This window comes from Cervus elaphus, chromosome 21 (assembly GCF_910594005.1).
Source record: "Cervus elaphus chromosome 21, mCerEla1.1, whole genome shotgun sequence".
Taxonomy (NCBI): Eukaryota; Metazoa; Chordata; class Mammalia; order Artiodactyla; family Cervidae; genus Cervus; species Cervus elaphus.
The window spans coordinates 6,076,306-6,100,664 of record NC_057835.1 but is presented as its reverse complement, the minus strand read 5'-3'; the positions used below and the strand labels follow the sequence as shown (position 1 = coordinate 6,100,664).

General features: G+C 45.2%; 1 protein-coding gene across 4 annotated transcripts; it reads left to right on the top strand.

Moving 5' to 3' along the window:
- The first annotated feature begins 1,043 nt into the window (after window positions 1-1,043).
- Window positions 1,044-24,334, top strand: LOC122679185 (glycosyl-phosphatidylinositol-anchored molecule-like protein). Of its 4 annotated transcripts, none has more exons than XM_043879506.1 (5): window positions 1,044-1,143; window positions 15,720-15,772; window positions 16,112-16,190; window positions 16,783-16,890; window positions 23,846-24,334. In XM_043879506.1, exons 2-5 carry the CDS (start codon window positions 15,752-15,754, stop codon window positions 24,142-24,144), a joined length of 507 nt encoding a protein of 168 aa, XP_043735441.1. In that variant the 5' UTR covers window positions 1,044-1,143; window positions 15,720-15,751; the 3' UTR covers window positions 24,145-24,334. The 4 variants fall into 4 exon arrangements, with proteins under 4 accessions (XP_043735441.1, XP_043735442.1, XP_043735444.1 ...); XM_043879508.1 differs by lacking the exon at window positions 15,720-15,772 and adding an exon at window positions 1,242-1,313 and having other exon boundaries at window positions 1,089-1,143; XM_043879507.1 differs by lacking the exon at window positions 15,720-15,772 and having other exon boundaries at window positions 1,065-1,143.
- Window positions 24,335-24,359: the final 25 nt, after the last annotated feature.

Below are 24,359 nucleotides of genomic sequence, written 5' to 3'. Positions count from 1 at the left end.
CAGCTGAGATTCGGACTGAATTTCATTTAACTTCTAGATTAATCTTCACTCTGTTGGGAATCAGCATTCATAAACTTGGTGTATCCTTACTGTTTTAAGGATTTAACTTCAATAAAAAATGGTCCGTAGGTTGTCCAGAGGGATTCAGGATACTTTAGTCTCCTGATTTCATTGTGAGTCAGTCAGAGTTCACAGTGTTTTTCAGGTTTTAGGCATTTCATCAAGATTGTGACATTTATCACATTTATAACATTTGATTTTTCATCAAATAAATTATTTAATAAATTCAGTGAAAGAGCTAATCAATGCCTCCCATTCCATTTCTGATATCGGGTTTGAGAATATTATCTTTCTTCTTTGGTGGCTCTTTTCCTGATTAACATACTATGATTCCCTCCTATATAACCAACTTTGGCTTTCTGGGTTTACCTCCTGTTCACTTTTCCTCTCCTCTTTGTATTTCCTTCGTCATGTCTTTGGGTAGGTAAGCTAGCCTGACCTAACTTCCTGAATGGAGGCTGAGAAAATTTTCACCCTGTTCTGCTAGATGCCTGTAACGTAATATATTTTCACTAAGCACCTTTTCCGCTCCTTTCCCTGCACTTCTAACTTGTGGTAACCTCACATTCCTTAGACCTTACTGTTACCCAGTTTCTGCTGGGGCCTCTCTTCTGTGTAACTGGTTTAGGACTAGTTACTAAGAATGTGGAGATTTGCTGGTTCTCTCTCGAGTAGTGATTTCTCCCTCCGTTTCACTGTAACAGAGCAGGAACGCTAGTACTGTCAGTCATGGCAGACTTGTGATGCCGGGGTATGTCACGGCATGAACCTGCCCCGCCACGCCCCGCCACCCCCTGCTCCTGCCCAGACCTTCTGGAACCATCTCCCCGCTGCGTGTCCCCTAACACTTTCGGGCGTCGCCCTCCGCCAGGCAGTCTGAGTAGACTACCCCTGGGGACGCTCCCACCCGCGAGCACCGAAACCTTCTGGAAGCCGCGCAAAGCCTGATGGGGAGGCCGCTGAGTGCTTCCGGGTGGAGTGTGGGCGCCGAGCCTGAGCGGCCTGTCCTCACACGCCGGCGGCAGTTGCACTACCTATAGCCTGTGGAACCCCTGGAGGTCGTGTCCAGAAAGGTGCCAGAAGGTTTGGACAAGACAAGGGTGGGGTCGGGAGGAAGTGGAAAGGAAATTCCACCGTCTGGCTGGGACACGGGGGCGGGGAAGTTCCACGGTTCTTGGCAGGACGCGAGGATCAGGGAAGATTCCAGAAGGTCTTCGCAGAGCACGGGGACTGAAGGCTCCAGAGGTCTGCCGGTACATGGGATCCCCCCTGGGAGCGTTGGGGACGCCTGGGAAGGACATGGAGCGCGGAGACGTCTCTAGCAGCACACGACAGTTGTAGCACAGAACAAGACGACGGGTGGAGCGTGAAGTCAGGGGCTTGTGGAGGAGCTAGGTCTCCGAAGCTCTGGGCCGGACACGGGGAGTGTTGAAGGTCCTGGAAGGGTGGGCAACGAACGGGAGGTGGGGGCTGTGCTACAGGCCCGGAGTCGGCGTGAGATCAATGTCGGCAGATTCTGGGATTTGGCCCTGGCCCCTGGCCCCTAGAACAAGGTTGCGGGATCCTGCTGGTGCCACTCACACCGCAGAACCCCAAAGCACCCGGCGCCCATGGGGTGCCCCAATCCATCTAGCAGCCTCGGCCCTGGGTAGAGGAGCCTCCTCCTGACACGTGGCACTCCCTCCCTTTCCATTCTCGGCCCGTTTTGCTGTCAGGTCCTTCGTTTCGGGTTGAATTGGCTGTCACTTGCTTGGCTTTTGAGATGGAATATGGGACCCCGGGTCTGCAGCATTTCCGCATCGCTAATGTATGCTTGTCTCTTTTCCTGCCGGGTCTTGAGGCTGTTTAGGTCTGGTTTTGTTTTGTAATATTTTTATTATCGTGGTGCCCAAAATAGGTTCTGTTTTCTACGGGGAGTGAAGCGGGTGGGAATGAGGGAGGGCATTATTACTTTGGAACTGTGTTTTTAATTTGCAGACGGGGGAGGTGACTCCTATGTTGCTTAATATTCCTGTAGTTAGGAATGGTATTCTTGATTGAGGTTCAGGGTCCCTTATGGACATGAAATCGCCGTCCTCCTTCATCTCTTAGGGTCTTTTTTTCCTGTTACCTTTTTTGCCTGCAAGTTCACTCTGCCTGATTTTAATGGAGGCGTTTCCACATCTCAGTTCTATTACACCCTCTGCTTCGGGCTCTAGTTTCATGTGTTTTGTTTCTAACTGGGACGTGCAGTTAAGGTGTCTTGTAGTGGGACCTGCTGGTAAGTAGACAGGGAAACTCTTCTTGTGTTGAAGCATATTCATTTTACCTTCATTTTTGACGTATCATTTCCCTTCATTAGAGTAGAGGTCCTGGTGCACAGTGTCTTCACCCTACAGCATTTGAAAGTGATTGTCCCTGAGGGACAGAAGTTTCTCCTGGCTTTTTGTGGAAAGACCAGACATGGCTGAGGTGGTTGCTGCCCGAAGGTACTGCCTGGGTTTCCTCTGACTCACATTCAGATTGTCCCTGACTAAGAATCGTGCTCCACAGTTCAGCTGTGGTCTGTCTCAGATTGATCTTCCTTGTGTGAGGTTTCCTGTTGACCTGCCACACTGAACTTTTTGGGTTGTGGGCTGATGGCCCAAGTCGTCTTGGGAAATTGTCGTGTCTGGCATTATTTCTTCAGAGACTGGTGCTGTCTCTTTGTCCTCTCCTTCAAGGAATCTGGTTACATAGGTGTGGGACTCTGACCCATGAGTCCCCCTTTGGCACTTCTGTTCATTCCTTTGTTTTTGTTTCTCTGAGTATCAGTTTGGATATTTTGTGTAAACCTTTCTTCACATTTCCTATTGCTCTGTTTTCTAGCATCTGGTTAGCTGTCGTCCCATTCCGTGAGTTTTCATTTTCAGATATTCTGTGTTTCTGTTCATTTCTTTCTCTTAGTGGAGGTTGTAATGCCTTCTAGGTTCATTTGCCTGCTGTAATCAAGTCGATGTCAGCCGTGATATTAACAGAAGGAAAACCAATTTCATTTTGTAGGTGTGGAGGCCCCACAGCGGTAAGACTTAAGAAGTGACCACGGGAGGCTGTTTATGTAGCCTTTTAGATAAAGAATTAATTCTTTGAGAAGAATTTATAAGAGTAGGATTTCTCCTTGGTGTACCACATTAATGAAGAAGTAACAAAGTTTGTTTATGTCCCCGCTCAGTCTCAATATCTTCCTGTCGTTGATGATAAGGATGCTCTCCATCCTCCTAAGGTAGGTGGCATACCTTCCCTGGGAGTTTTGCCTCTTGCTTTGAGGGGAACAAAGCAGGGTCAGAGCGTGTCCTCTTGTACTGGGTATTTCTTAAGTCATATTAAACCAAAGTAATCATTATGCAGAGTTTGTGTATTTTGTGAAGGCCTGCCTTGAGCCTTCTTAGTGTCCTCGTCACCTTGCCTGGAATGTTCACACAGTAAAGCTGAGGTGGTAGGTCTCCCCATTTTTCATTGAATTATACTCTTAGTCTTGAACAGAGGTCATTTAAGTAATTGTAAGCAATTGTGTCTCATTTTAGGATGCAGTGATGCAGCTGACATCCCAAGTTAGCCCTTCATTGTGGGAGAAGCCGGGTGGGTACTTGATGAGGCATTGCCATGGAAACAAAAGGAAGTAATGGTGAATGATGGGAGCCAATAATAAACCAGTTTCTGAGTGTTGAGAGCAGCCAGTATAGCAGAGCTCTCATATTGGATTTGAAGCATTTACCTTGAGGGCAGGTGGTGGCAAATTGACAGATTTTCCTGGTTTGCAGTTTGATGGTCTTGAGTGCTGGTCTTGAGTGGCCCACATGGCAACAGGCACCATGACTGTCTATACATGAGCTGTGGTAATTTCTGAGAAGTGAAGACAGAGTTGTCCACCTCTATTGCATGGCATTCAAAACAGGGCAGTTTTAGTTCTTAATGACTGCAAGTCAAGAGGGTGGGAGGGAAACAAGAAATGCTAGTTTGGAAGGATGTAGCCAAATTTTGAGGAATGGGACTAGAAGAATTCAGGGTTTAGTCCAGTTTACAGTTCAGAAACATAACATAAAAGGTAGACAGCAGCAGTAGAACCTGATATTCATTCAGCTGTATTACCAAAACATAATATTCTCTCTCCTCGGTCACCCCCATTTCTATTGGAGACAACCATAGTGAGACCGCGTTTGCCAGTTCGTCTAGTTGCAGTCAGCTTGGCTTGATCATTCCGATGAGTGCAACAAGAATAGAGGTTGACCGTGTAGAATTCAAAACACTGTTTGCTGGAACTTTTCATGATGAGTGACTGATTGGACTTCTAAAGCTTGCTCGAGGCTGAGGAGCCAGATCAGATAATTGCCATCAGACATCGTGTGCCGTACCTAAGGTTTGGGTGAATTTGTCCTTTCTTGAGGGTCCCAGACCATCCTGAGGTTCCTGTGCTTGTCAGGAAGTGACCTTCCGTAGTGACCTGGGAAGACTGCCAGGAAGCCTGTAAGCAAGCTGGGTGCGTGCTCAGTCGCTCTGGCACGTGTGACTCTTTGCAATCCTGTGGACTGTGGCCCACCAGGCTCCTCTGTTCATGGAATTTCCCAGGCAAGAATACTGAAGTGGGTTGTCATTTCCTTCTCCGGGGGATCTTCCTGACTCAGGGCCCAAACACACGTCTCCTGCATTGGCAGGTGGATTCTTTTCCGCTGAGCCACCAAGGAGGCCTCATGATCATCTCTAGTTCCATCCACCTCTATTGCTGAAGATGGCATTATTTAGTTCTTTTATTGGCTGAGTAATATTGCATCATCTTTTTCACCTCTTCCTTTGTCAGTGGACATTCAGGCTGCTTCCATGTCTTAGCTGTTGTAAATAGTGCAGCAGTGAACATTAGGGTACATGTGTCTCTTTGACTTATGGGTTGTCCCAGATCTGTGCCCAGAAGGGGGATTGCAGAATGATATGCAGGTGTGATTTTCATTTTTTAAGGAACCTCCATTCTGTTCTCCCGAGTGGCTGCATCAGTTTACATTCCCATCAACAGTGTAGGAGGCTTCCATTTTCTCCACACCCTCCCCAGCATGTATTCTTTGGAGATTTTTGTATGATGGCCCTTCTGACGAGTGTCTCGTGATATTTCTTCAGTAGAGTTTTGGTTTCCATTTCTCTAATAATTAGTGATGTTGAACATCTTTCATGTGCCTTTTGGCCACCTTTATTTTATTTTATTTTTTTTTGGTAAATACCTATGTGGGTCTTCAGCCCATTTTTCATTTTTTAATATCCATATTGTGATGTTGATTCTGTTTGTACATTTTGGAAATTAACCCCTTGTCTGTCTCATTGTTTGCGAATGTTTTCTCCCATTCTCTAGATTGTCTTTTCATTTTGTTTATGGCTTCAGTTGCCGCGCGAAAGCTTTTAAGTTTAATGGGGCCTGGTTTGTTTAATTTTGTTTTTATTTCCATTTCTGTAGTAGACAGATCCACAAGGTATCGCTGTGCTTGACGGCAAAAGTGTCCTGCCTATGTTTTCTTCTGGAAGTCTTATCAAGTCTGGTCTCATATTTAGGTCATGAATACATTTTGCACTTATTTTTGTATATGGTATGAGAGAATGTTCTAACTCCATTCTTTTACATGTAACTGTCCCGTTTGCCCAGCAGTGCTTAGGAAGAGACTGTCTTTTCTCCATTTTATATTCTTGCCTCTTTCACTGTACATTAATTTACCGTAGGTGCATGGCTTTATTTCGGGATTTTTATCCTTTTCCACTGATCTGTATTTCTCTTTTTCTGCCAGTGCCTTACTCTTTCTGAGGACTGTAGCTTTGAAGTATGGCCACAGTCTGGGAGTGTGGGAAGTCTGGGAGTGTGATTCCTCCAGCTCCACTATTCTTTCTGAAGATTGATTTGGCTGTTCCAGAACTTTTGTAGTTCCATGCAGATTTCAAACATTTTTTGTTCTAGTTCTCTGAGAAATACCATTAGTAATTTTCTAGGGAGTGTATTGGGTACGTAGATGGTCCTGGGTATGAGAGTCAATTTGACAATATTGATTCCTCCAAAGCAAGAACATGGTCATATCTTTTCCTCTGTTTGTGTCATCTTTGATTTCTTCCATCAGGGTCTTACAGTTTTCGAAGTAGAGGTCTTTTGTCTCCATAGGTACGTTTATTCCTAGGATTTTCATTCTCATTTTTCTCACTGTTATGTTATTATTTATTTTTGACTGTACAGGGTCTTAGTTCCTGTGTGGACGTCTCTCTAGTTGGATCAAGGGGGGCTACTGTCTAGTTGTGGTGCATGAGCTTCCCATTACAGTGGCATCTCTTCTTACAGAGCACGGGCTCTTGGTCTGGCGGAGTTCAGTAGTTGCCACTCCTGGTCTCTAGAGCACAGGTTCAGTAATTGTGGCACACACAGACTTAGCTGTTCTGCGGCATGTGGGATCCTCCTGGACGTGGGATTCATCCGGTGTCTGCTGCATAGGCAGGTGGACCGTTTACTCTGTAAGCCACCAGGGAAGCCCTGGTGTGTCTTGTCTTTTTTTTTTTTTTAATTTTGTTTTATTAAAGGATAATTGCTTTACAGAATTTTGTTGTTTTCTGTCAAACCTCAACATGAATCAGCCATCGGTATACATAGATTCCCTCCCTTTTGAACCTCCCTCCCGTCTCCCTCCCCATCCCACCCCTCTACGTTGATACAGAGGCCCTGTTTGAGTTTCCTGAGCCATAGACCAAGTTCCCGGTGGCTGTCTTTTTTACGTATGGTGATGTAAGTTTCCATGTTACCCTTTCCGTACATCTCACCCTCTTCTCTCCCGATGTCTATAAGCCTATTATTCTCTATGTCTGTTTCTCCATTGCTGCCCTGTAAAAAGTCTTCAGTACCATTTCTCTAGATTCCATGTATGTGTGTTAGGACACGATATTTATCTTTCTCTTTCTGACTCACTTCACTCTGTATAATAGGTTCTAGGTTCATCCACCTCATGAGAACTGACTGCGATGTGTTCCTTTTAATGGCTGGATAATATTCCATTGTGTATATGTACCACAACTCCTTTATCCATTCATCTGTCGAGGGACATCTAGGTTGCTTCCATGTCTAGCTATTGTAAATAGTGCTGCAGTGAACAATGGGTCCATGTGTCTCTTTCAATTTTGGTTTCCTCAGGGTTCACGCCTAGGGGTGGGATTGCTGGGTCATATAGTGGCTTCATTCGTAGTTTTGTAAAGAATCTCCATGCCGTCTTTCACAGTGGCTGTATCAGTTTACATTCCCCCAACAGTGCAAGAGCGTTCCCTTTTCTCCACACCCTCTCCAGCATTTATTGTTTGTCGACTTTTTGATGATGGCCATTCTGAGTGGTGTGGGGTGATCTCTCATCCAAGTACTAACCAGGCCCGACCCTGCTTAGCTTCCGAGATCAGACGAGATCGGGCGCGTTCAGGGTGGTATGGCCGTAGACTGATTTGCATTTCTCTAATAATGTGAGATGTTGAGCATCTTTTCATGTGTTTGTTCACCATCTGTACGTCGTCTTTGGAGAAATGTCTGTTTAGGTCTTTTTCCTACTCTTTGCTTGGGTTGTTGTTTTTCTGGTATTGAGTTGTATGGGCTGCTTGTATATTTTGGAAATGAATCCTTTTCCAGTTGTTTCATTTGCTGTTATTTTCTTTCCATTCTGAGGGTTGTCTTTTCACCTTGCTTATAGTTTCCTTTGCTGTGTAAAAGGTTTTAAGTTTACTCAGGTTCCACTTGTTTACTTTTGTTTTTATATCTGTTACTCTAGAAGGTGGGTCACAGAGGATCTTGCTTTGACTTATGTCATCGAGTGTTGTGCCTATGTTTTCCTTTAAGAGTTTTATAGTGTCTGGTCTTCCATTTAGGTCTTTAATCCATTTTGAGTTCATTTTTGTGTATGGTGTTAGGAAGTGTGCTAATTTCATTCTTTTACATGTAGCTGTCCAGTTTTCCCAGCACGATTTATTGAAGAGGCTGTTTGGGCCTCATTCTATTTTCTTGCTTCTTTGTCAAAAAATAAGGTACCCATAGGTGCCTGGGTTTATTTTCTGGGCTTTCTAGCTTGTTCCATTGGTCTATATTTCTGTTTTTGTGCCAGTACCGTACTGTCTTGATGACTGTGGCTTTGTAGTATAATCTGAAGTCGGGAAGATTGATTCCTCCAGCTCCATTCTTCTTTCTCAAGACTGCTTTTGCAACTCGGGGTCTTTTGTGTTCCCATATGAATGGTGACATTTTTTGTTCTAGTTCTGTGAAAAAGTGCCATTGGTAATTTGGTAAGGATCACATTGAATGTGTAGTTTGTGTTTCGCAGTACAGTCATTTTCACAGCATTGATTCTTCCTCCCTGGGAACATGGACTATCTCTCCATCTGTTTATGTCATCTTTGATTTCTATCATCAGTGTCTTATAATTTTTGGTATAGAGTATTTTGTCTCCTTAGGCAAGTTTTTTCCCCAGATACTTAATTCTTTTTGTTGCAGTGGTGAATGGGATTGATTACTTAATTTCTCTGAGTTTTTCATTGTTAGTATATAGAAATGCAACTGATTTCTGTGTACTGATTTTGTATCCTGCAACTTTGCTAAATTCACTGATTAGCTCTAGTAATTTTCTGATACTATCTTTAGGGTTTTCTATGTACAGTATTATGTCATCTGCAGACAGTGAGAGCTTTACTTCTTCTTTCCCTATCTGGATTCCTTTTATTTTTTTCCCTTCTCTGATTGCTGTAGCTACGACTTCCAAAACTATTTTGAATAATAGTGGTCAAAGTGGACACCCTTCTCTTGTTCCTGATTTTAGAGGGAATGCTTTCAGTTTTTCACCATTGAGAATAATGTTTGCTGTAGCCTTATCGTATGTGGCCTTTACTGTATTGAGGTATGTTCCTTCTGTGCCCATTCTTTGAAGAATTTTGGTCATAAATGGGTGCTGAATTTTGTCAAAGATCTTTTCTGCCTCTGTTGAGATGATCATATGATTTTTATCTTTCAGTTTGTTAATACGGTGTATCACATTGTTTGATTTGTATATACTGAAGAATCTTGGCATCCCTGGAATAAACCCAGCTTGATCACGGTGTATGAGCTTTTTGATGTGTTGCTGACTTCTGTTTGCTAAAATTTTGTTGAGGATTTTTGCATCTATGTTCATCAATGGTATTGGCCTGTAGTTTTCTTCTTTTGTCTTTATCTGGTTTTGGGATCAGGGTGATGGTGGCCTCGTAGAATGAGTTTGGGAGTGTTCCTTCCTCTGCAATTTTTTGAAAGTGTTTTAGAGGGATAGGCGTTAGCTCTTCTCTAAATGTTTGATAAATTCTGCGAAGCCATCTGGTCCCGGGGTTTTGTTTTTTGGGAGATTTTTGATCAGAGCTTCAGGTTCAGTGCTTGTTACTGGGTTGTTCATAATTACTCTTTCTTCTTGGTTCAGTCTTGGAAGATTGAAGTCTTCTAGGAATCTGTCCATTTCTTCCAGGTTATCCATTTTATTACCATATAGTTGTTCATAATAGTCTCTTGTAATCCGTTGTATTTCTGCATTGTCTGTTGTAACCTCTGCTTTTTCATTTCTAATTTTGTTGATTTGATTCTTCTCTTTTCTTTCTTGTTGAGTCTGGCTAAAGGTTTGTCAATTCTGTTTATCTTCTCAACGAACCAGCTTTTAGTTTTGTTAATCTTTACTATTGTTTCTTTCATTTCATTTTCATTTCTTTCTGCTCAGATCTTTATGATTTCTTTTCCTTTACTAATTCTGGGTTCTTTTTGTTCTTCTTTTTCCAGTTGTTTTAGGTGTAAGTTAGGTTGTCTATTCGAGGTTTTTCTTGTTTCTTGAGGTAGAATCGTATTGCTATAAACTTCCCTCTTAGATCTGCTTTTGCCACATCCCATAGGTTTTGAGTTGTGTTTTCATTGTCATTTGTTTCCAGAAATTTTTTGATTTCTCTTTTGATTCTTTCCAAAGTAACCTGTTGGTTATTTAGAAACATGTTGTTAATCTCTGAGTGTTTGTGTTACTTATAGTTTTTTTTCTTGTAGTTGATATCTAGTCTCAAGCGTTATTAGAGAAGATGCTTGATACAATTCAATTTTCTTAAATTTACTGAGGTTTGATTTGTGCCCCAAGATGTGGTCTATCCTGGAGAATGTTCCATGTGCACTTGAGAAGAACGTGTACTCTTCTGCATTTGGATGGAATGTCCTGAAGTTACTAGTGAGATCCATCTCATCTAATGTATCATATAAGACTTGTGTTTCCTTATTAATTTTATGTTTTGATGATCTGTCCATTGGTGAGAGTGGGGTGTTAAAGTCTCCTACTCTTCCTGTGTTACTGTCCGTTTCTCCTTTTATGTCTGTTAGTGTTTGTCTTATGTATTGAGGTGCTCCTATATGAGTGCATAGATATTTACAGTTGTTATGTCTTCCTCTTGGATTGAGCCCTTGATCATTACGTAGTGTCCTTCCTTATCTCTTGTAATCTTCTTTATTTTAATGTCTATTTTGTCTGATATGAGGATTGCTACTGCAGCTTTTTTGGCCTCCCATTAGCATGGAATATAGTTTTCCATCCTCTCACTTTCAGTCTATATGTGTCTTTAGGTCTGAAGTGGGTTTGTTGTAGACCGCATATATGTGGGTTTTGTTTTTGTACCCATTCAGCCAGTCTGTATCTTTTAGTCCATTTACATTTAAAGTAATTATTGATATATGTGTTCCTATTGCCATTTCCTTAATTGTTTGGGGCTTTGTAGGTCTTCTTTCTTCTCTTGCATTTCTTGGCTATATAAGTCCCTTTAATGTGTGTTGTAAAGCTGGTTTGGTGGTACTGAATTCTCTTAAGAAATGAGATCCTTGCTGGGTTCAGTAATCTTGGTCGTAGATTTTTTTCCTTTCAGTACTTTAAGTAGATCCTGCCCTTCCCTTCTGGCCTGCAGAGTTTCTGCTGAAAGATCAGCTGTTAAGCATATGGGGTTTCCCTTGTATGTTACTTGTTGCCTCTCCCTTGCTGCATTTACTATTCTTTGTTTGTGTTTAGTCTTTGTTAGTTTGATTAGGATGTGTCTTGGCCTGTTTCTCCTTGGGTTTATCCTGTATGGGATTCTGTGCCTCTTGGACTTGATTGACTATTTCGTTTTCCTTGTCGGGAAAATTTTCAACTATAATCTCTTCCAAACTTTTGTCATACTCTTTCTTTTTCTCTTCTTCTTCTGGGACCCCTATAATTCGAATGTTGGTGAGTTGGATACTGTTTCAGAGGTCTCTGAGACTGTCCTCAGTTGTTTTCCTCCTTTTTACGTTATTCTGCTCGTCAGGAGTTATTTCCACCTTTTTATCTTCCAGCTCACGGATTCGTTCTGCTTCAGATATTCTGCTCTTGATTCCTTCTAGAGTATTTTAAGTTTCAGTAATTGTGTTGTTTGTCTGTATATGTCTATTCTTTAATTCTTCTAGGTCTTTGTTGTTCGAATCTTGCATTTTCTCCATTGTGTCTTCAAGGTTTTTGATCTTTACTGTCATTATTTGGTGTTCTTTTTCAGGTAGTTTGCCTGTTTCTTCTTCATTTATTTGGACTTCTGTGTTTCTAGTTTGTTCTTTCATTTGTGTAGTATTTCTCTGCCTTTTCATTAGTTTTTTAAACTTATTTTGTTGGAGGTCTCCTTCTCCCAGGCTTCAAGGTTGAATTCTTTCTTCCTTTAGTTTTCTGCGCTCCGAAGGTTGGTCAAGTGGTTTGTGTAAGCTTTTATTAGCGTGAGATTTGTGCTGAGTGTTTATTTGTTTCATTTTCCTCTGATGGGCAAGGCTGAGTGAGGTGGTAATCCTGTGTGCTGATGGTTGGGTTTGTATTTTTCTTTTGTTTGTTGTTTAGATGAGACGTCCTGTTCAGGGTGCTACTGGTGGTTGGGTGATGCTGGGTCTTGTATTCAAGTGGTTTCCTTTGTGTGACTTCTCACTATTTGATACTCCCTAGGGTTAGTTCTCTGGTAGTCTAGGGTCTTGGAGTCAATGCTCCCACTCCAAAGGCTCAGGGCTTGATCTCTGGTCAGGAACAAAAATTCCCAAGTGGTTTGTTATGGCATTCAGAGAGATTAAAACAAATATCCCAAAACAAGAAACCAAAGATGAAGCCCAGACAGATGGGGATTGGCAGTTACAAAATCAGCAAATAAGGATTAAAATAATGAAATATATACATATACACCCATGAGCAAAGTAAAAATAGTGCAACAAGAATAAAGTACAGTAGATTGACCCAGCTAACAAAGGAAATGAAAAATTTTACTTACCAATTAAGAACAAAACTAACTACAGCACATAGTGGAAAACAAAACTAAACCAAGGTACCAAGTGGGGAATAAAGCAATGGAAATAGAGCTAACAATATGTTGAGAGGGAAGGAAAGAAAGAAATAATAGCTGTGCAAGGTTAAATAGAGGTAGATGAAGAATATTTATATACATTAAAGATGAAGTGCAAGGGGAAAAGAACAGTAGGAAAAGGAAAGGAATAAATGAAAAAAAAAAATAGGCTTAAAAAAGTAAAATTAAAAAAAGAGAAAAAAGGAAAACTCCACAGAACTGCAAAAGCCCAGAGTAGAGGGAGAGGTTTAGAACAACTATAAAAAAAACGTGACTGAGGGGAAAAAAGCTCAACAGGTTAATTAGATTTTGTAGTGCCAACAAAACCGAAAACTACAGTGGAGAGGGGGGAGGCAAAGAAAAAAGAAGAATCCAAAAGAATCTCATTCAGACGTGTCCAACTCTTTTCAATCCCATGGGCTGTAGCCTACCAGGCTTCTCAGTCTATGGAATTTTCCAGGCAAGAGTACTGGAGTGGGTTGCCATTTCTTTCTCCAAGGGATCTGCCCAACCCAGGAATCGAATCCAGATCTCCCACACTACAGGCAGACACTTTATTGTCTGAGCCACCAGGGAAGCCCTAAAAGAATCTACAGAAGAAGTCAAAACATAAAAATAATAAATGTTTTTCTTGAGTCTCTGCTATCAGAGTCCTGTCCCTCATTGGGAGTCACAGTCCACCTCACCTCCCTAGGATGCCCTCCAACACTTTGCTGGTCTCTGGACCTGCTGTGGGGGCATCTCATATTCTAACCTGGTCCTACACCTGTGTGTTCTTCTCTTCAATGTTCACAGCTATCAGAACTAGTGCGTTTTCTCTTCTGGGAGCTCTCAGTGTCCTTTTATACATACCATAGACACAGAGTCTGCCTCGTTGGTCCTGTGGGTTTAATCTGCAGCTTGTAAGGCTGGTGGGAAGGTTTTGGGTCTTCTTCCTTTGCCACACTGCCCCTGGGTTTCAATTGTGGTTTTATTTCCACCTCTGCATGTTGGTTGTCCATTGGGGTTTGCTCCTGAGGCTGCCCTGGAGGACTTGGGTTTGCCCCTGTGAGGGCCAGGTGCGGAGGTGGTGCAACTGCTTGGGTCACAGGGCTTCTGGCAGCACCAGGTACTCCGGGGAGTTGTCGGCTAGGGCAGCAGAAAATACAGTGCCCTGGAAGGGTATGGCAAGCAGTATTAGTCCATATGCTCCAATATTCCTGCCCAGAGAACCCTCTTCCCTGACGGAGAAGCCTGGCAGGCCACAGTCTACAGGATGGCAAAGAGTTGGACACTACCGCAGTGCCCCTGTGTGCGTAGATGCAAGACTTTTTGTGCCTGCGGCAGCTCTGCCCCAATGACAGTTAACCGTGAAGATGGAACAGCTGCGGGGCGTGCAATGACCCTGGAAGCGCCAAGGGTGCAGGGACATGGACTGCCTCTGCTGCAGCAGTTATGGCCTTATCAGAGTTTTTTTTTTCAAGCCTCTTGTAGCTGGTGATCAGAAGGCCTCTTTGGCCAGTCTTTCTCTGTAGCTCTGCCCATTCAGGCACTTAGAGGGCTCCCTTGCCTGGGGTCCATCTCTGTTATTAGGTGCATCAGGCACATAGAAGGGCCCGTGTGGCAGGGGTCCTACTCTGTAGATCGGCAGATTAGGCACTTAGAGAGGCACCCTGGGTGGGGTCCTACTCTGTGGTTCAGTGCGTCAGGCATTTGATGGGCCAGTCTCTCTATTGTTCAGCTGCCCGTGCTGGTGCGTGGAGAGAGAGAGGCTATGGTGATGGCTTCATCCGCTACACGTGACTCAGAAGGATTGCCTTGCTTCCATGGCTGCCTGGCTTTCTTCCACAGGCACTTCCCACCACAGTCTCCCCCCTCACATCCCCTTGCTGTGTCTTGCACAGTCGACAGTAGCCCTCGCCCTGGGGTTGCTCCACAATCCCTAAGCTCCAGCTCCCAGCCGACGTGCCTTCCAGGGGACCTGTGTCTGTGTCAGGAGTATGTATGGCTGTGGAAAGGACTGTCTGGTTCTCATTCCATTTCGGCGGCCACAGATCAGCTGTTTCACTCTCAACCTTAAATGTTTCTGCTCTGACTCAGACATTGCTCCAGCGTTGGGATCAGACCCCTGCTTCAGTTTCCACACTGGCTGAGGGCCGGTCCAGTCCTGCTCTTAGTCCTGTTTATCCCTCTAGTTCCTTTGTCCTACTGAGTTTTCCGTGGCTTTGTATATTCTGTTCCACTGGTCTGGCGCTCCTGTCTGCTCTCAGCTGGTGTTCTGGACGCATTTCTGTATCTAAAGGTGTATTCCTGATGTATCCGTGGAGAGAGATGTACTCCATGGCCACCTACTCCTCCACCGTCTTGTTCTCTCCCTCGCTGGCCTGATGAGATGGTGGATAGGACAGTCTCCTCGGTTTCTCTATCTGAGGCTGCTCTTCGGGAGCACTTGGGGTGTTTCTGGGTCTGAGTTGCTCTTGAGACTGTCAGTGGGAGCACGGGTGGCCTGAGGGAAGGGACAGATGTAAGAAGAGCAGACAGCACCGGGTGGGAAGGGGTCTGGACATGGAGGGTGGTACCACGTGGGAGGCTGACTGGCTGGGCAGATCAGCAGCCCCTGCAGGACGCTGGCTCTGACCCCCTCCTCGGTCTTGGTCCCCTGCACCCGGTGCTTCGGCCCGAGTTCACCTCGAGTGGGAGGACCTTTGGCCATAAGCAGGTTGAGGCCCAGCCATCCCTGAGAGAGGACACGTGACGAGAGCCAGGGGCCGAGGGTCAGGACACTGATGGTCCCCACCCGAGGGGCGTGGCTGGCTGATGCACAGTCAGCCCCCATCCTGGGCCTCAGCTGGTCCCGAGGCAGGTACCTGTCAGGGGCTGCCCCCCACCCTGGGTCTCCTCAGGGTGACAGGCAGCAGCAGACGAGGCATGTCCCTCAGACAGGAGCCCCTGAGCACAAAGGGCAAATGCCCCGGTTGAGAAGGGAGACGGGGCCCCTGGGGATGGGGAGGGAATTTCTGGAAGGACCCTAGACATTGGCAGCTTCAAGGGTGCTGATGAGTCCCCACAAGGAAATGTTTCAGATGTGGGCACTGCCTGGTGCTGGGGGGCTTTCCCTCCAGCAAGTGCTGGTGTGTGGGTCGGGTGACGAGCCGCAGGGCCTCCCCCTTAGTAATGTGGGGCCATGTGATGCCCAGTCCCCGGGAGACATGATGGCATGTGGTCCACGCTTCCTAGCACAGGCACTGGGCTCCTGGCTGCTTCTCCACTAGGTCCTGCACTCTTGTCACTGCCCTCTGCATTTTTCTCAGAGCTCATACAAGTCAGAATTACCGAATGGAGCATGTTCCAGCTCTTCACACAGGTCAGCCTTGAGGTCGGGACACCTCAGGGAGATCAGGGGGTCCATGCGGAGTGTGAGGGTCACCTGGAGACAGCCCCAGACCACTCTGAGCCTCGTGCTCTGCCTGACAGAGAACAGGAGCATGTCTTCATCTAGCATGAAGGCTTGAGCGGGGCGAAGCCACTGTGTGTGGGAAAGGGCTGCAAGCCCGTCATTGCCCAGAGCCGTGCTCAGCCGAGAGCCAGAGGTGCCGGAAGGTGGGAAGGGTGGCCAGGACTCGTGCTGTTCAGATGAGACACCAGACGTGGCTATAAGAGCCACACACTTGCTGACTTGTGCCCTGGCTTCCCTCACCTACAGGTTCAATCCCCCACAGGGATGATGCTCCTCCTTGCCTTCCTCCTCTTCATGGGATGGCCACTGGGCTTCGTTGAGCCCTGTGAGTATCAGTGCTTCTGTTTCTTGACGAGGATGAGACCTGACTTAATTGGGGTCATTTTAAGGGTCTGAATGGAATTTTTGCCATCTTAGCCAGCTGAGATCTCCATCTTAGCAATTGTGCAGTTGGTGAGCACAGGGTGTCCGGGAGCAGGGGGAGGGTCAGGATGGAGGAAGGCTCCTCTAAGGACCAGTGGACTCAGGGGCCGCAGAGTGAGCCCGGGGGAGTCTCTGGCTGTGGCCCTTCCTCACTGGAACAGGCAGGCATGGTGGGTGCAGGGAACTCAGGGAGCCTGTGGCCCCTCATGACTACAGGCTCTGCATGAAAAGGTGGGTCCATCCACAAAGCAGAGGCTCACACCCCTGAGAGACCGGGACCTTTCCTGAGAGCCTGTCTCTGAGAAGAAGAAAGCTCCTGGGTGTTCCTGGCATCCTGGAGTCCAGGAAGCTCATGCTGCCCCGGCTCAGAGCCCACTGTGGACTGAGCTGTGCATCCTCAGGGAATCCTTGAGGCTGAGGGAAGGGGCCGGCTGCTGGGCAGATGCGGTGAGTGGCAACGAAGGAGGAGTCTGACTCTTCTCTGTTTATTCTAGGGACCTATAACGTACAGTGCTATGAGTGTTTGGTGAAAAATACGTTCAATTGTCCACATCTTAGAACATGTCCTTATCATATTAGGCGCTGTTTTACTGTCTCCATGCGTAAGTACCAGATTACCTTCTTACTCTAAAAACCGAGTCACCCCACCTAGGCAGTTTCAGGGGACAAGGCCACTCTTTGCTCTCTCTGTTCCGATCCTGAGAAGATGTTTCCAGGACGAGGCTCAGCCCCAGGAAAGGGCAGGCAGTAATAGCCTCTTGCAGAGACACATAGCCTGCCACGTGGGCCCTTTTGTTCTCAGGTGTCCTGCTGTGTCTCCAGGGCTGGAAGAACTGCTGCCCAAGGCCTCCGCTCCTTGGCCATCCCTGGTCAAGTAGGTAGATTCCCCAGTGCAGCTTAGGCAGTTCCTTGTTTCCCACAAGAGCATGGTCCTCTGGCAAGGTTTTCCAACAAAGCAGGCCTAAAACATGGATGCACCTTAGGTCCCTCAGGAAACTGCTTACCACAGAAGGAGCTGATGTAGAGGTCCATCAGCTGAAGGCCATACTATAGGGGCTTTCTGGTTGAGGGTCTGTGTGATCTTTGGGACATCAGCAAAAGTGTATTTCCTGGTCTCCATTCATTTCTGGGTCCCTAGATTCCTTACGACAAATAATGAACAGAGCGACTCCTTTGTATAGCTTCCTGACAAGGGACTGTAAAATTACTTAGGGCTGCCAGATGCCTAGATAAGTTGGCAGTGTAGATGGAAAATCATCCCTAGGTGAAGGCGTCCATGGAGTAATGAGAATTCTAGTGGATTTGAATATTCTTGCTTACTCAAGAAGTTTAGGCACTAGGGACTTCCCTGGTGTTCTGGTGTTGAGAATCTCTCCTTCAATGCAGGGGACATGGGTTCACTTCCTGGTTTGGTGAAAGGTTGTAGCTGAACCATGAAAAGAAGCCGAGATTCTTGGCCTCCGGATGAGAAGAATTCAATCCGGGGCCAGAGACGAGGCTTGATCGCTCAGAGCTTTTGTGTAATAAAGGTTTGTTAAAGTATAAAGGAGACAGAGAAAGCTTCTGACATAGGCATCAGAAGGGGACAGAAAGAGTACCCCCTTGCTAGTGTTAGCAGTGGAGTTATATACTCTCCAATGAATCAAAAGAATGTCTGGAGGTTGTAAAGACCTCACCAGACCTACTCTCATAATTTGCATTTTAAGAGAACAGGGTTAGCCAGAAGGTTTAATCCAGAGACTGTCCTCAGGCAGGATACAATATTGTTTCATAATCCTTGTAAAGACCTCACCAGACCTACTCCCATAATTCACATTTTAAGATAACAGGATTAGCCAGAAGGTTTAATCCAGAGACTGTCCTGAAGCATGATACTTTATTGTTATATAATCCTAAGGAATGTAGAGGAACCAAAAAAAAAAAGTTTGTTCTTTCTTCCTCCTTGAGAATTCCAGACCCCTCTCTCCTTGGGGACCCCTAGACTTGTTATCAAACTGCCTAGGAAATGACTCTCTCATGGGGAACTGAGATCCCACAGGTGGCAGGGCAATTAAGGCCGTCTTCTACAACTACTGAGCCCTCATGCTCTGGAGCCCATGGGCCACACTGAGAGAGAAGCCTGGGTGCTGCAAGGAAAGCTCCCACATGCTGCATCTAAGACCTGATGTGGCCAAAACTATGTTATTCGTAAACATTTTTCAAAAGGATTTAAGGCCTTGTGATAAATAAAGAGGAACAAGGGATCAAATTGCCAACATCTGTTGGATCATTAAAAAAATAAAGAGTTCCAGAAAAACATCTACTTCTGCTTTCTTGACTATGCCAAAGCCTTTGACTGTGTGGATCACAGCAAACTGTGTAAACTTCTTAAAGAGATGGGAATACCAGACTACCTGACCTGCCTCTTGAGAAATCTGTATGCAGGTCAAGAAGCAACAGTTAGAACTGGACATGGAACGACAGACTTATTCCAAATCAGGAAAGGAGTATGTCAAGGCTGTGTATTATCACTCTGCTTATTTAACTTATATGCAGAGTACATCATGAGAAACGCTGGGCTGGAGGAAGCACAAGCTGGAAACAACACTGCCGGGAGAAATAGCAATAACCTCAGATACCCAGAAGACACAGCCTTACGGCAGAAGGTGAAGAAGAACTAAAGAGCCTCTTGATGAAAGTGAAAGAGGAGAGTGAAAAAGCTGGCTTAAAACTCAACATTCAGAAGACTAAGACCATGGCATCCGGTCCCATCACTTCATGGCAAATAGACAGGGAAACAATGGAATCATTGAGATACTTTATTTTGGGGGGCTCCAACATCACTGCAGATGGTGACTGCAGCCATGAAATAAAAGACACTTGCTCCTTGGAAGAAAAGCTGTGACCAACGTAGACATCATATTAACAAGGAGAGACATTACTTTACCAACAAAGGTCCATCTAGTCAAAGCCATGGTTTTTCCAGTAGTCATGTATGGAGATGAGTCATGTATGGACTATAAAGAAAGTTGAGTGCAGAGGAATGGATACTTTTGAGTTTGGGTGTTGGAGAAGACTCTTGAAAGTCCCTTGGACTGCAAGGAGATCCAACCAGTCCATCCTAAAAGAAATCAGTCCTGAATATTCATTGGACGGACTGATGCTGAAGCTGAAACTCCAGTACTTTGGCCACCTGATGTGAAGAACTGACTCATTGGAAAAGACCCTGATACTGTGAAATATTGAAGATGGGAGGAGAAGGGTACAACAAAGAATGAGATGGTTGGATAGCATCACCGACTCAATGGACATGAGTTTGAGTAAACTCGGGGAGGTGGTGATGGACAGGGAAGCGTGGCATGCTGCAGTCCATGGGGTTGCAAAGAGTCGAACATGACTGAGCAACTGAACTGAACAAATAAAATTTTGTGTGCACCAGGACTCATGTGAAAGGAGCTGTGACCCCACAAGAGACCAAGGCAGACTTGCCTGTGAATGTTTGAGAGTCTCTGGCAGAGGCGTGGGTTGACAGTGGCCTGCTGCGGGGTCGGGGGCACAGGCCGCAGCAGTCCTGAGAGGTGTAGCCTGTTGGCATAAATCCTCTTGGAGGAGATCACCATTAGCCTGGCCATAGAGCCTGCAGCCTATCATAGACACTACAGACTCCAGGACTGGGCTGCCTTAGGCCAAACTACAGTGAGGGTGCACCACCCCACCCGTCAGCAGAAAATCGGACTAAAGATTTACTGAGCAAGGCTCTGCCCACCAGAGCAAGACCAGGTTTTCCCCACAGCCAGTCCTCATCACGAAGCTTGCAGAAGCCTCTCATCCCCATCCATCAGAAGCCAGACAGAATGAAAACCATAATCACAGAAAACTAATCAAAAAGATCACATGGATCACAGCCTTGTGTATCTCAATGAAACTATGAGCCATGCAGTGCAGGGCCACCCAAGGCGATGGGTCATGGTGGAGAGTTCTAACAAAACGTGGTCCACTGGAGAATGGAATGGCAGACCACTTGACCATTCTTGCCTTGAGAACCCCATGAACAGTATGGAAAGGCAAAGATATGATACTGAAAGATGAACTGCCTAGGTTAGTATCCAATATCCTACTGGGAAGAGTAGAGAAATATCTCCAGAAAGAATGAAGAGGCTGAGCCAACGCAGAAACAACCCTCAGTTGTAGATGTTTGGTGGTGAAAGTCTGATGCTGTAAAGAACACTATTGCATAGGAACCTGGAAGGTTAGGTCCATGGATCAAGGTAAGTTGGATGTTGTCCAACAGGAGATGGCAAGAGTGAACACTGACATTTTAGGAATCAGTGAACTAAAATGGACGGGAAAGGGAGAATTTAATTCAGATGACCGTTATATCTACTCCTGTTGGCAAGAATCCCTTAGAAGAGATGGAGTAGCCCTAATAGTCAACAAAAGTTGAGTCCGAAATGCAGTACTTGGGGGCAGTCTGAAAAGTGACAGAATGAACTTGGTTTGTTTCCAAGACAAACCATTCAACATCACAGTAATCCAAGTCTATGTCCCAGCCACCAATGCCAAAGAAGCTGAAGTGGAACGGTTTTATGAAAACCTACAAGACCTTCTGACATGTGTGCGTGCTAGTTGCTTCAGTTGTGTCTGACTCTCTGCAATTCTGCGGACTGTAGTCTGCCAGGCTCCTCTGTTCATGGGATTCTTGAGGCAAGAATACTGGAATGGGTTGCCGGACCTTCCTCTAGGGGATCTTCCTGACCCAGGGATCAAACTCACATCTCTTACATCGCCTGCATTGGCAGGCAGGTTCTTGACCACTAGTGCCATCTGGGAAGCCCCACAAGACCTTCTAGAACTAACACACAAAAAACGATGTCCTTTTCATCATGGGGAATGGAATGCAAAAGTAAGAAGTCAGGAGATATGTGGAGTAACAGACAACTTTGGCCTTGGAGTACAAAACGAAGCAGGGCAAAGGCTAACAGTGTTTTGTCAAGAGAATGCACTGGTCATAGCAAACAGCCTCTTTCAACAACACAAGAGGTGAGTCCACACATGGACATCACCAGATGATCAATCCCAAAATCAGATTGATTATATTCTTTGCAGGCACACTTGGAGAATGTGAAGTCGCTCAGTCGTGTCCGACTCTTTGCGTCCCCGTGGACTGTAGCTCACCAGGCTCCTCCATCCGTGGAATTTTCTAGGCAAGAGTACTGGAGTGGCCATTTCCTTCTCCATGGGATCTTCCTGGCTCAGGGATTGAACCCGGGTCTCCCACATTGCAGGCAGACGCTTTACTCTCTGAGCCACCAGGAAGGAAACTTGGAGAAGCTCTATACCATCAGTAAAAACAAGACCCAGAGCTGACTGTGGCTCAGATCATGAACTCCTTATTGGAAAATTCAGACTGAAATTGTAGAAACTAGGAGAAACCACCAGGCCATTCTGGTGTGAGCTAAATAAAATGCTTTGTACAGTGGAAGTGACAAATAGATTCAAAGGATTAGATCTGAAAGACCGAGTCCCTGAAGAACTGTGGACGGAGGTTCATAGCATTGTACAGGTGGTGGTGACCAAAACAATCCCCAAGAAAAACAAATGCAAGACGGCAAAATGGTTGTCTGAGGAGGCCTTACAAATAACAGAGAAGAGAAGTGAAAGACACAGGAGAAAGGGAAAGATGTATCCATCTGAATGCAGAGTTCCAGAGAATAGCAAAGAGAGATAAGAAAGCCTTAAGTGAACAATGCAAAGAAATAGAGGAAAACAATAGAATAGGAGAGACTAGGGATCTCCTCAAGAAAACTAGAGATGCCAAGGGAACATTGCAGGCAAAGATGGGCTCAATAAAGGACAGAAATGGCAAGGATCTAACAGAAGCAGAAGAGACAAAGAAGAGGCATCAAGAATACACAGAAGAATGATACAAAAAAGGTCTTAATTAGCCGGATAACCACAATGGCATGGTCACTTACTTAGAGACAGACATCCAAGAGTGTGATCACGTGGGCCTTTGCAACCATTACTACGAGCAAAGCTAGTGGAAGTGATGGAATTCCAGCTGAGCTATTTCAGATCCTGAAAGATGATGCTGTTGACATGCTACACTCAATATGCCAGCAAATTTAGAAAACTCAGCAGTGGCCACAGGACTAGAAAAGGTCAGTTTTCACTCCAGTCCCAAAGAAGGGCAACACCAAAGAATGTTCAAATTGCTGCACAATTTCACTCATTTCACATGCTAGCAGGTTGATGCTGAAAATCCTTCAAGCTAGGCTTCAACATTACAGGAGCCCAGAACTTCCAGATATACATGGTGTATTTAGAAAAGGCAGAGGAACCAGAGATCAAATTGCCAACATCTGTTGGATCATCGAAAAAGCAAGAGAGTTTCAGAAAACCATCTACATCTGCTTTACTGACTACACCAAAGCGGTTGACTGTGTGGATCACAACAAACTGTGGAAAATTCTTAAAGAGATGAGAATACCAGACCACTTTACCTGCCTCCTGAGAAACCTGTATGCTGGTCAAGAAGCAGCAGTAGAACCAGACCTAATAGTGAACTGGTTCAAAACTGGGAAAGGAGTACATCATGGCTGTATATTGTCACCCTGCTTATTTAATTTCTTGAAAGATTACATCCTGTAAACTGCCAGGCTGGATGAATCACAAACTGGAATCAACGTTGCCAGGAGAAATATCAGCAGCCTCAGATATGCAGATGGGACCAGCTAATGGCAGGAATTGAAGAGGAACTAAGGAGTCTTGATGAAGGTGAAAGAGAAGAGAGAAAAGGCTGGCATAGAACTCAACATTCAAAAATGAAGATTATGGCCTGCGTCCCATCACTTCATTGCAAATAGATATGGGGGATATGGAACCAGTGACAGATTTTATTTTCTTGGGATCCAAAATCGCTGAGAATGGTGACTGCAGCCATGAAATTAAAAGATGCTTGCTCCTTGGGAAAAAACACACGTAAAACAGCATGTTAAAAAGCAGAGACATCACTTTGCTGACAAAAGTCCTTATAGTCAAGGCTATGGTTTTTCCAGTAGTCACGTAGTCCAGTGAGAGCTGGACCATAAAGATCGCTGAGCACAAAAGAATTGATGCTTTCGAACTGTGGTGTTGCAGAAGATCTTGAGAGTCCCTTGGATGGCAAGGAGCTCAAACCAGTCAGTCCTGAAGGAAATCAACCCTGAATAGTCACTGGAAGGACTGACCCTGAAGCTGAAGCTCCAGTACTTTGGCCCCCTGATGCAAAGAACCGATTTCATTGGAAAAGATCCTGAAGCTTGGAAAGATTGAAGGCAGGAGGAGAAAGGGGATACAGAGGATGAGTTGGTTGAATGGCATCATCAGTCAGTGGACTTGTGTTTGAGTGAACTTCAGGAGATAATGAAGGACAGGGAAGCCTGGCGTGCTGCCTTCATGGGGTCGAAAAGAGTCAGATATGACTGCATGACACAACAACAACAATATTTAGGGATGGAGCTAGTTAACATAGCTGTGCTTTGATATTTGGATGTTTAACGCATGAAATCTGTGATTTTCATTTCTGTTTCTTTTTAGGTTTGAGTCCTCGTGAAGTACTCGTTTACAAGAACTGTACATTTAACTGCACATTTGTGTATAGATCCGAAGAGCCTCCGGAAGCCCCCAGAAGAAAGTCAAGTCATAGTAGTAACAGTTTCTATTTTGTTAGTTGTTGTGGTGGGAACATGTGCAATTTAGCAGGACCTAGTAATCTGGAGAGGGACATCACAGCAGAATACACACTTGAAGAGGATATAGAAGATAATGCGCAATTGGTGCAGTCAGCTTTGTTCCTGAGCATCGTCTCCATTCTAGTCAGGAACACGCTGACCTGAGAAGCCCCCTTGGGAGGGGCTGATCATCTCCCCATCTCTCACAAGTTAGCTCTCCTTTACTCTCCTGTCAGCCACACTCACAAGAACACACTCTCTTGTGTCCTTTACTATTACTCTCCCTAACCTCTAGAGCTCCCGGTTGATGAGTTCCCCATTTAGCACCTGTTGCAAGAGAGAAATAAACACCAGACTCGTTCAGGTACTGTGGACTCAGA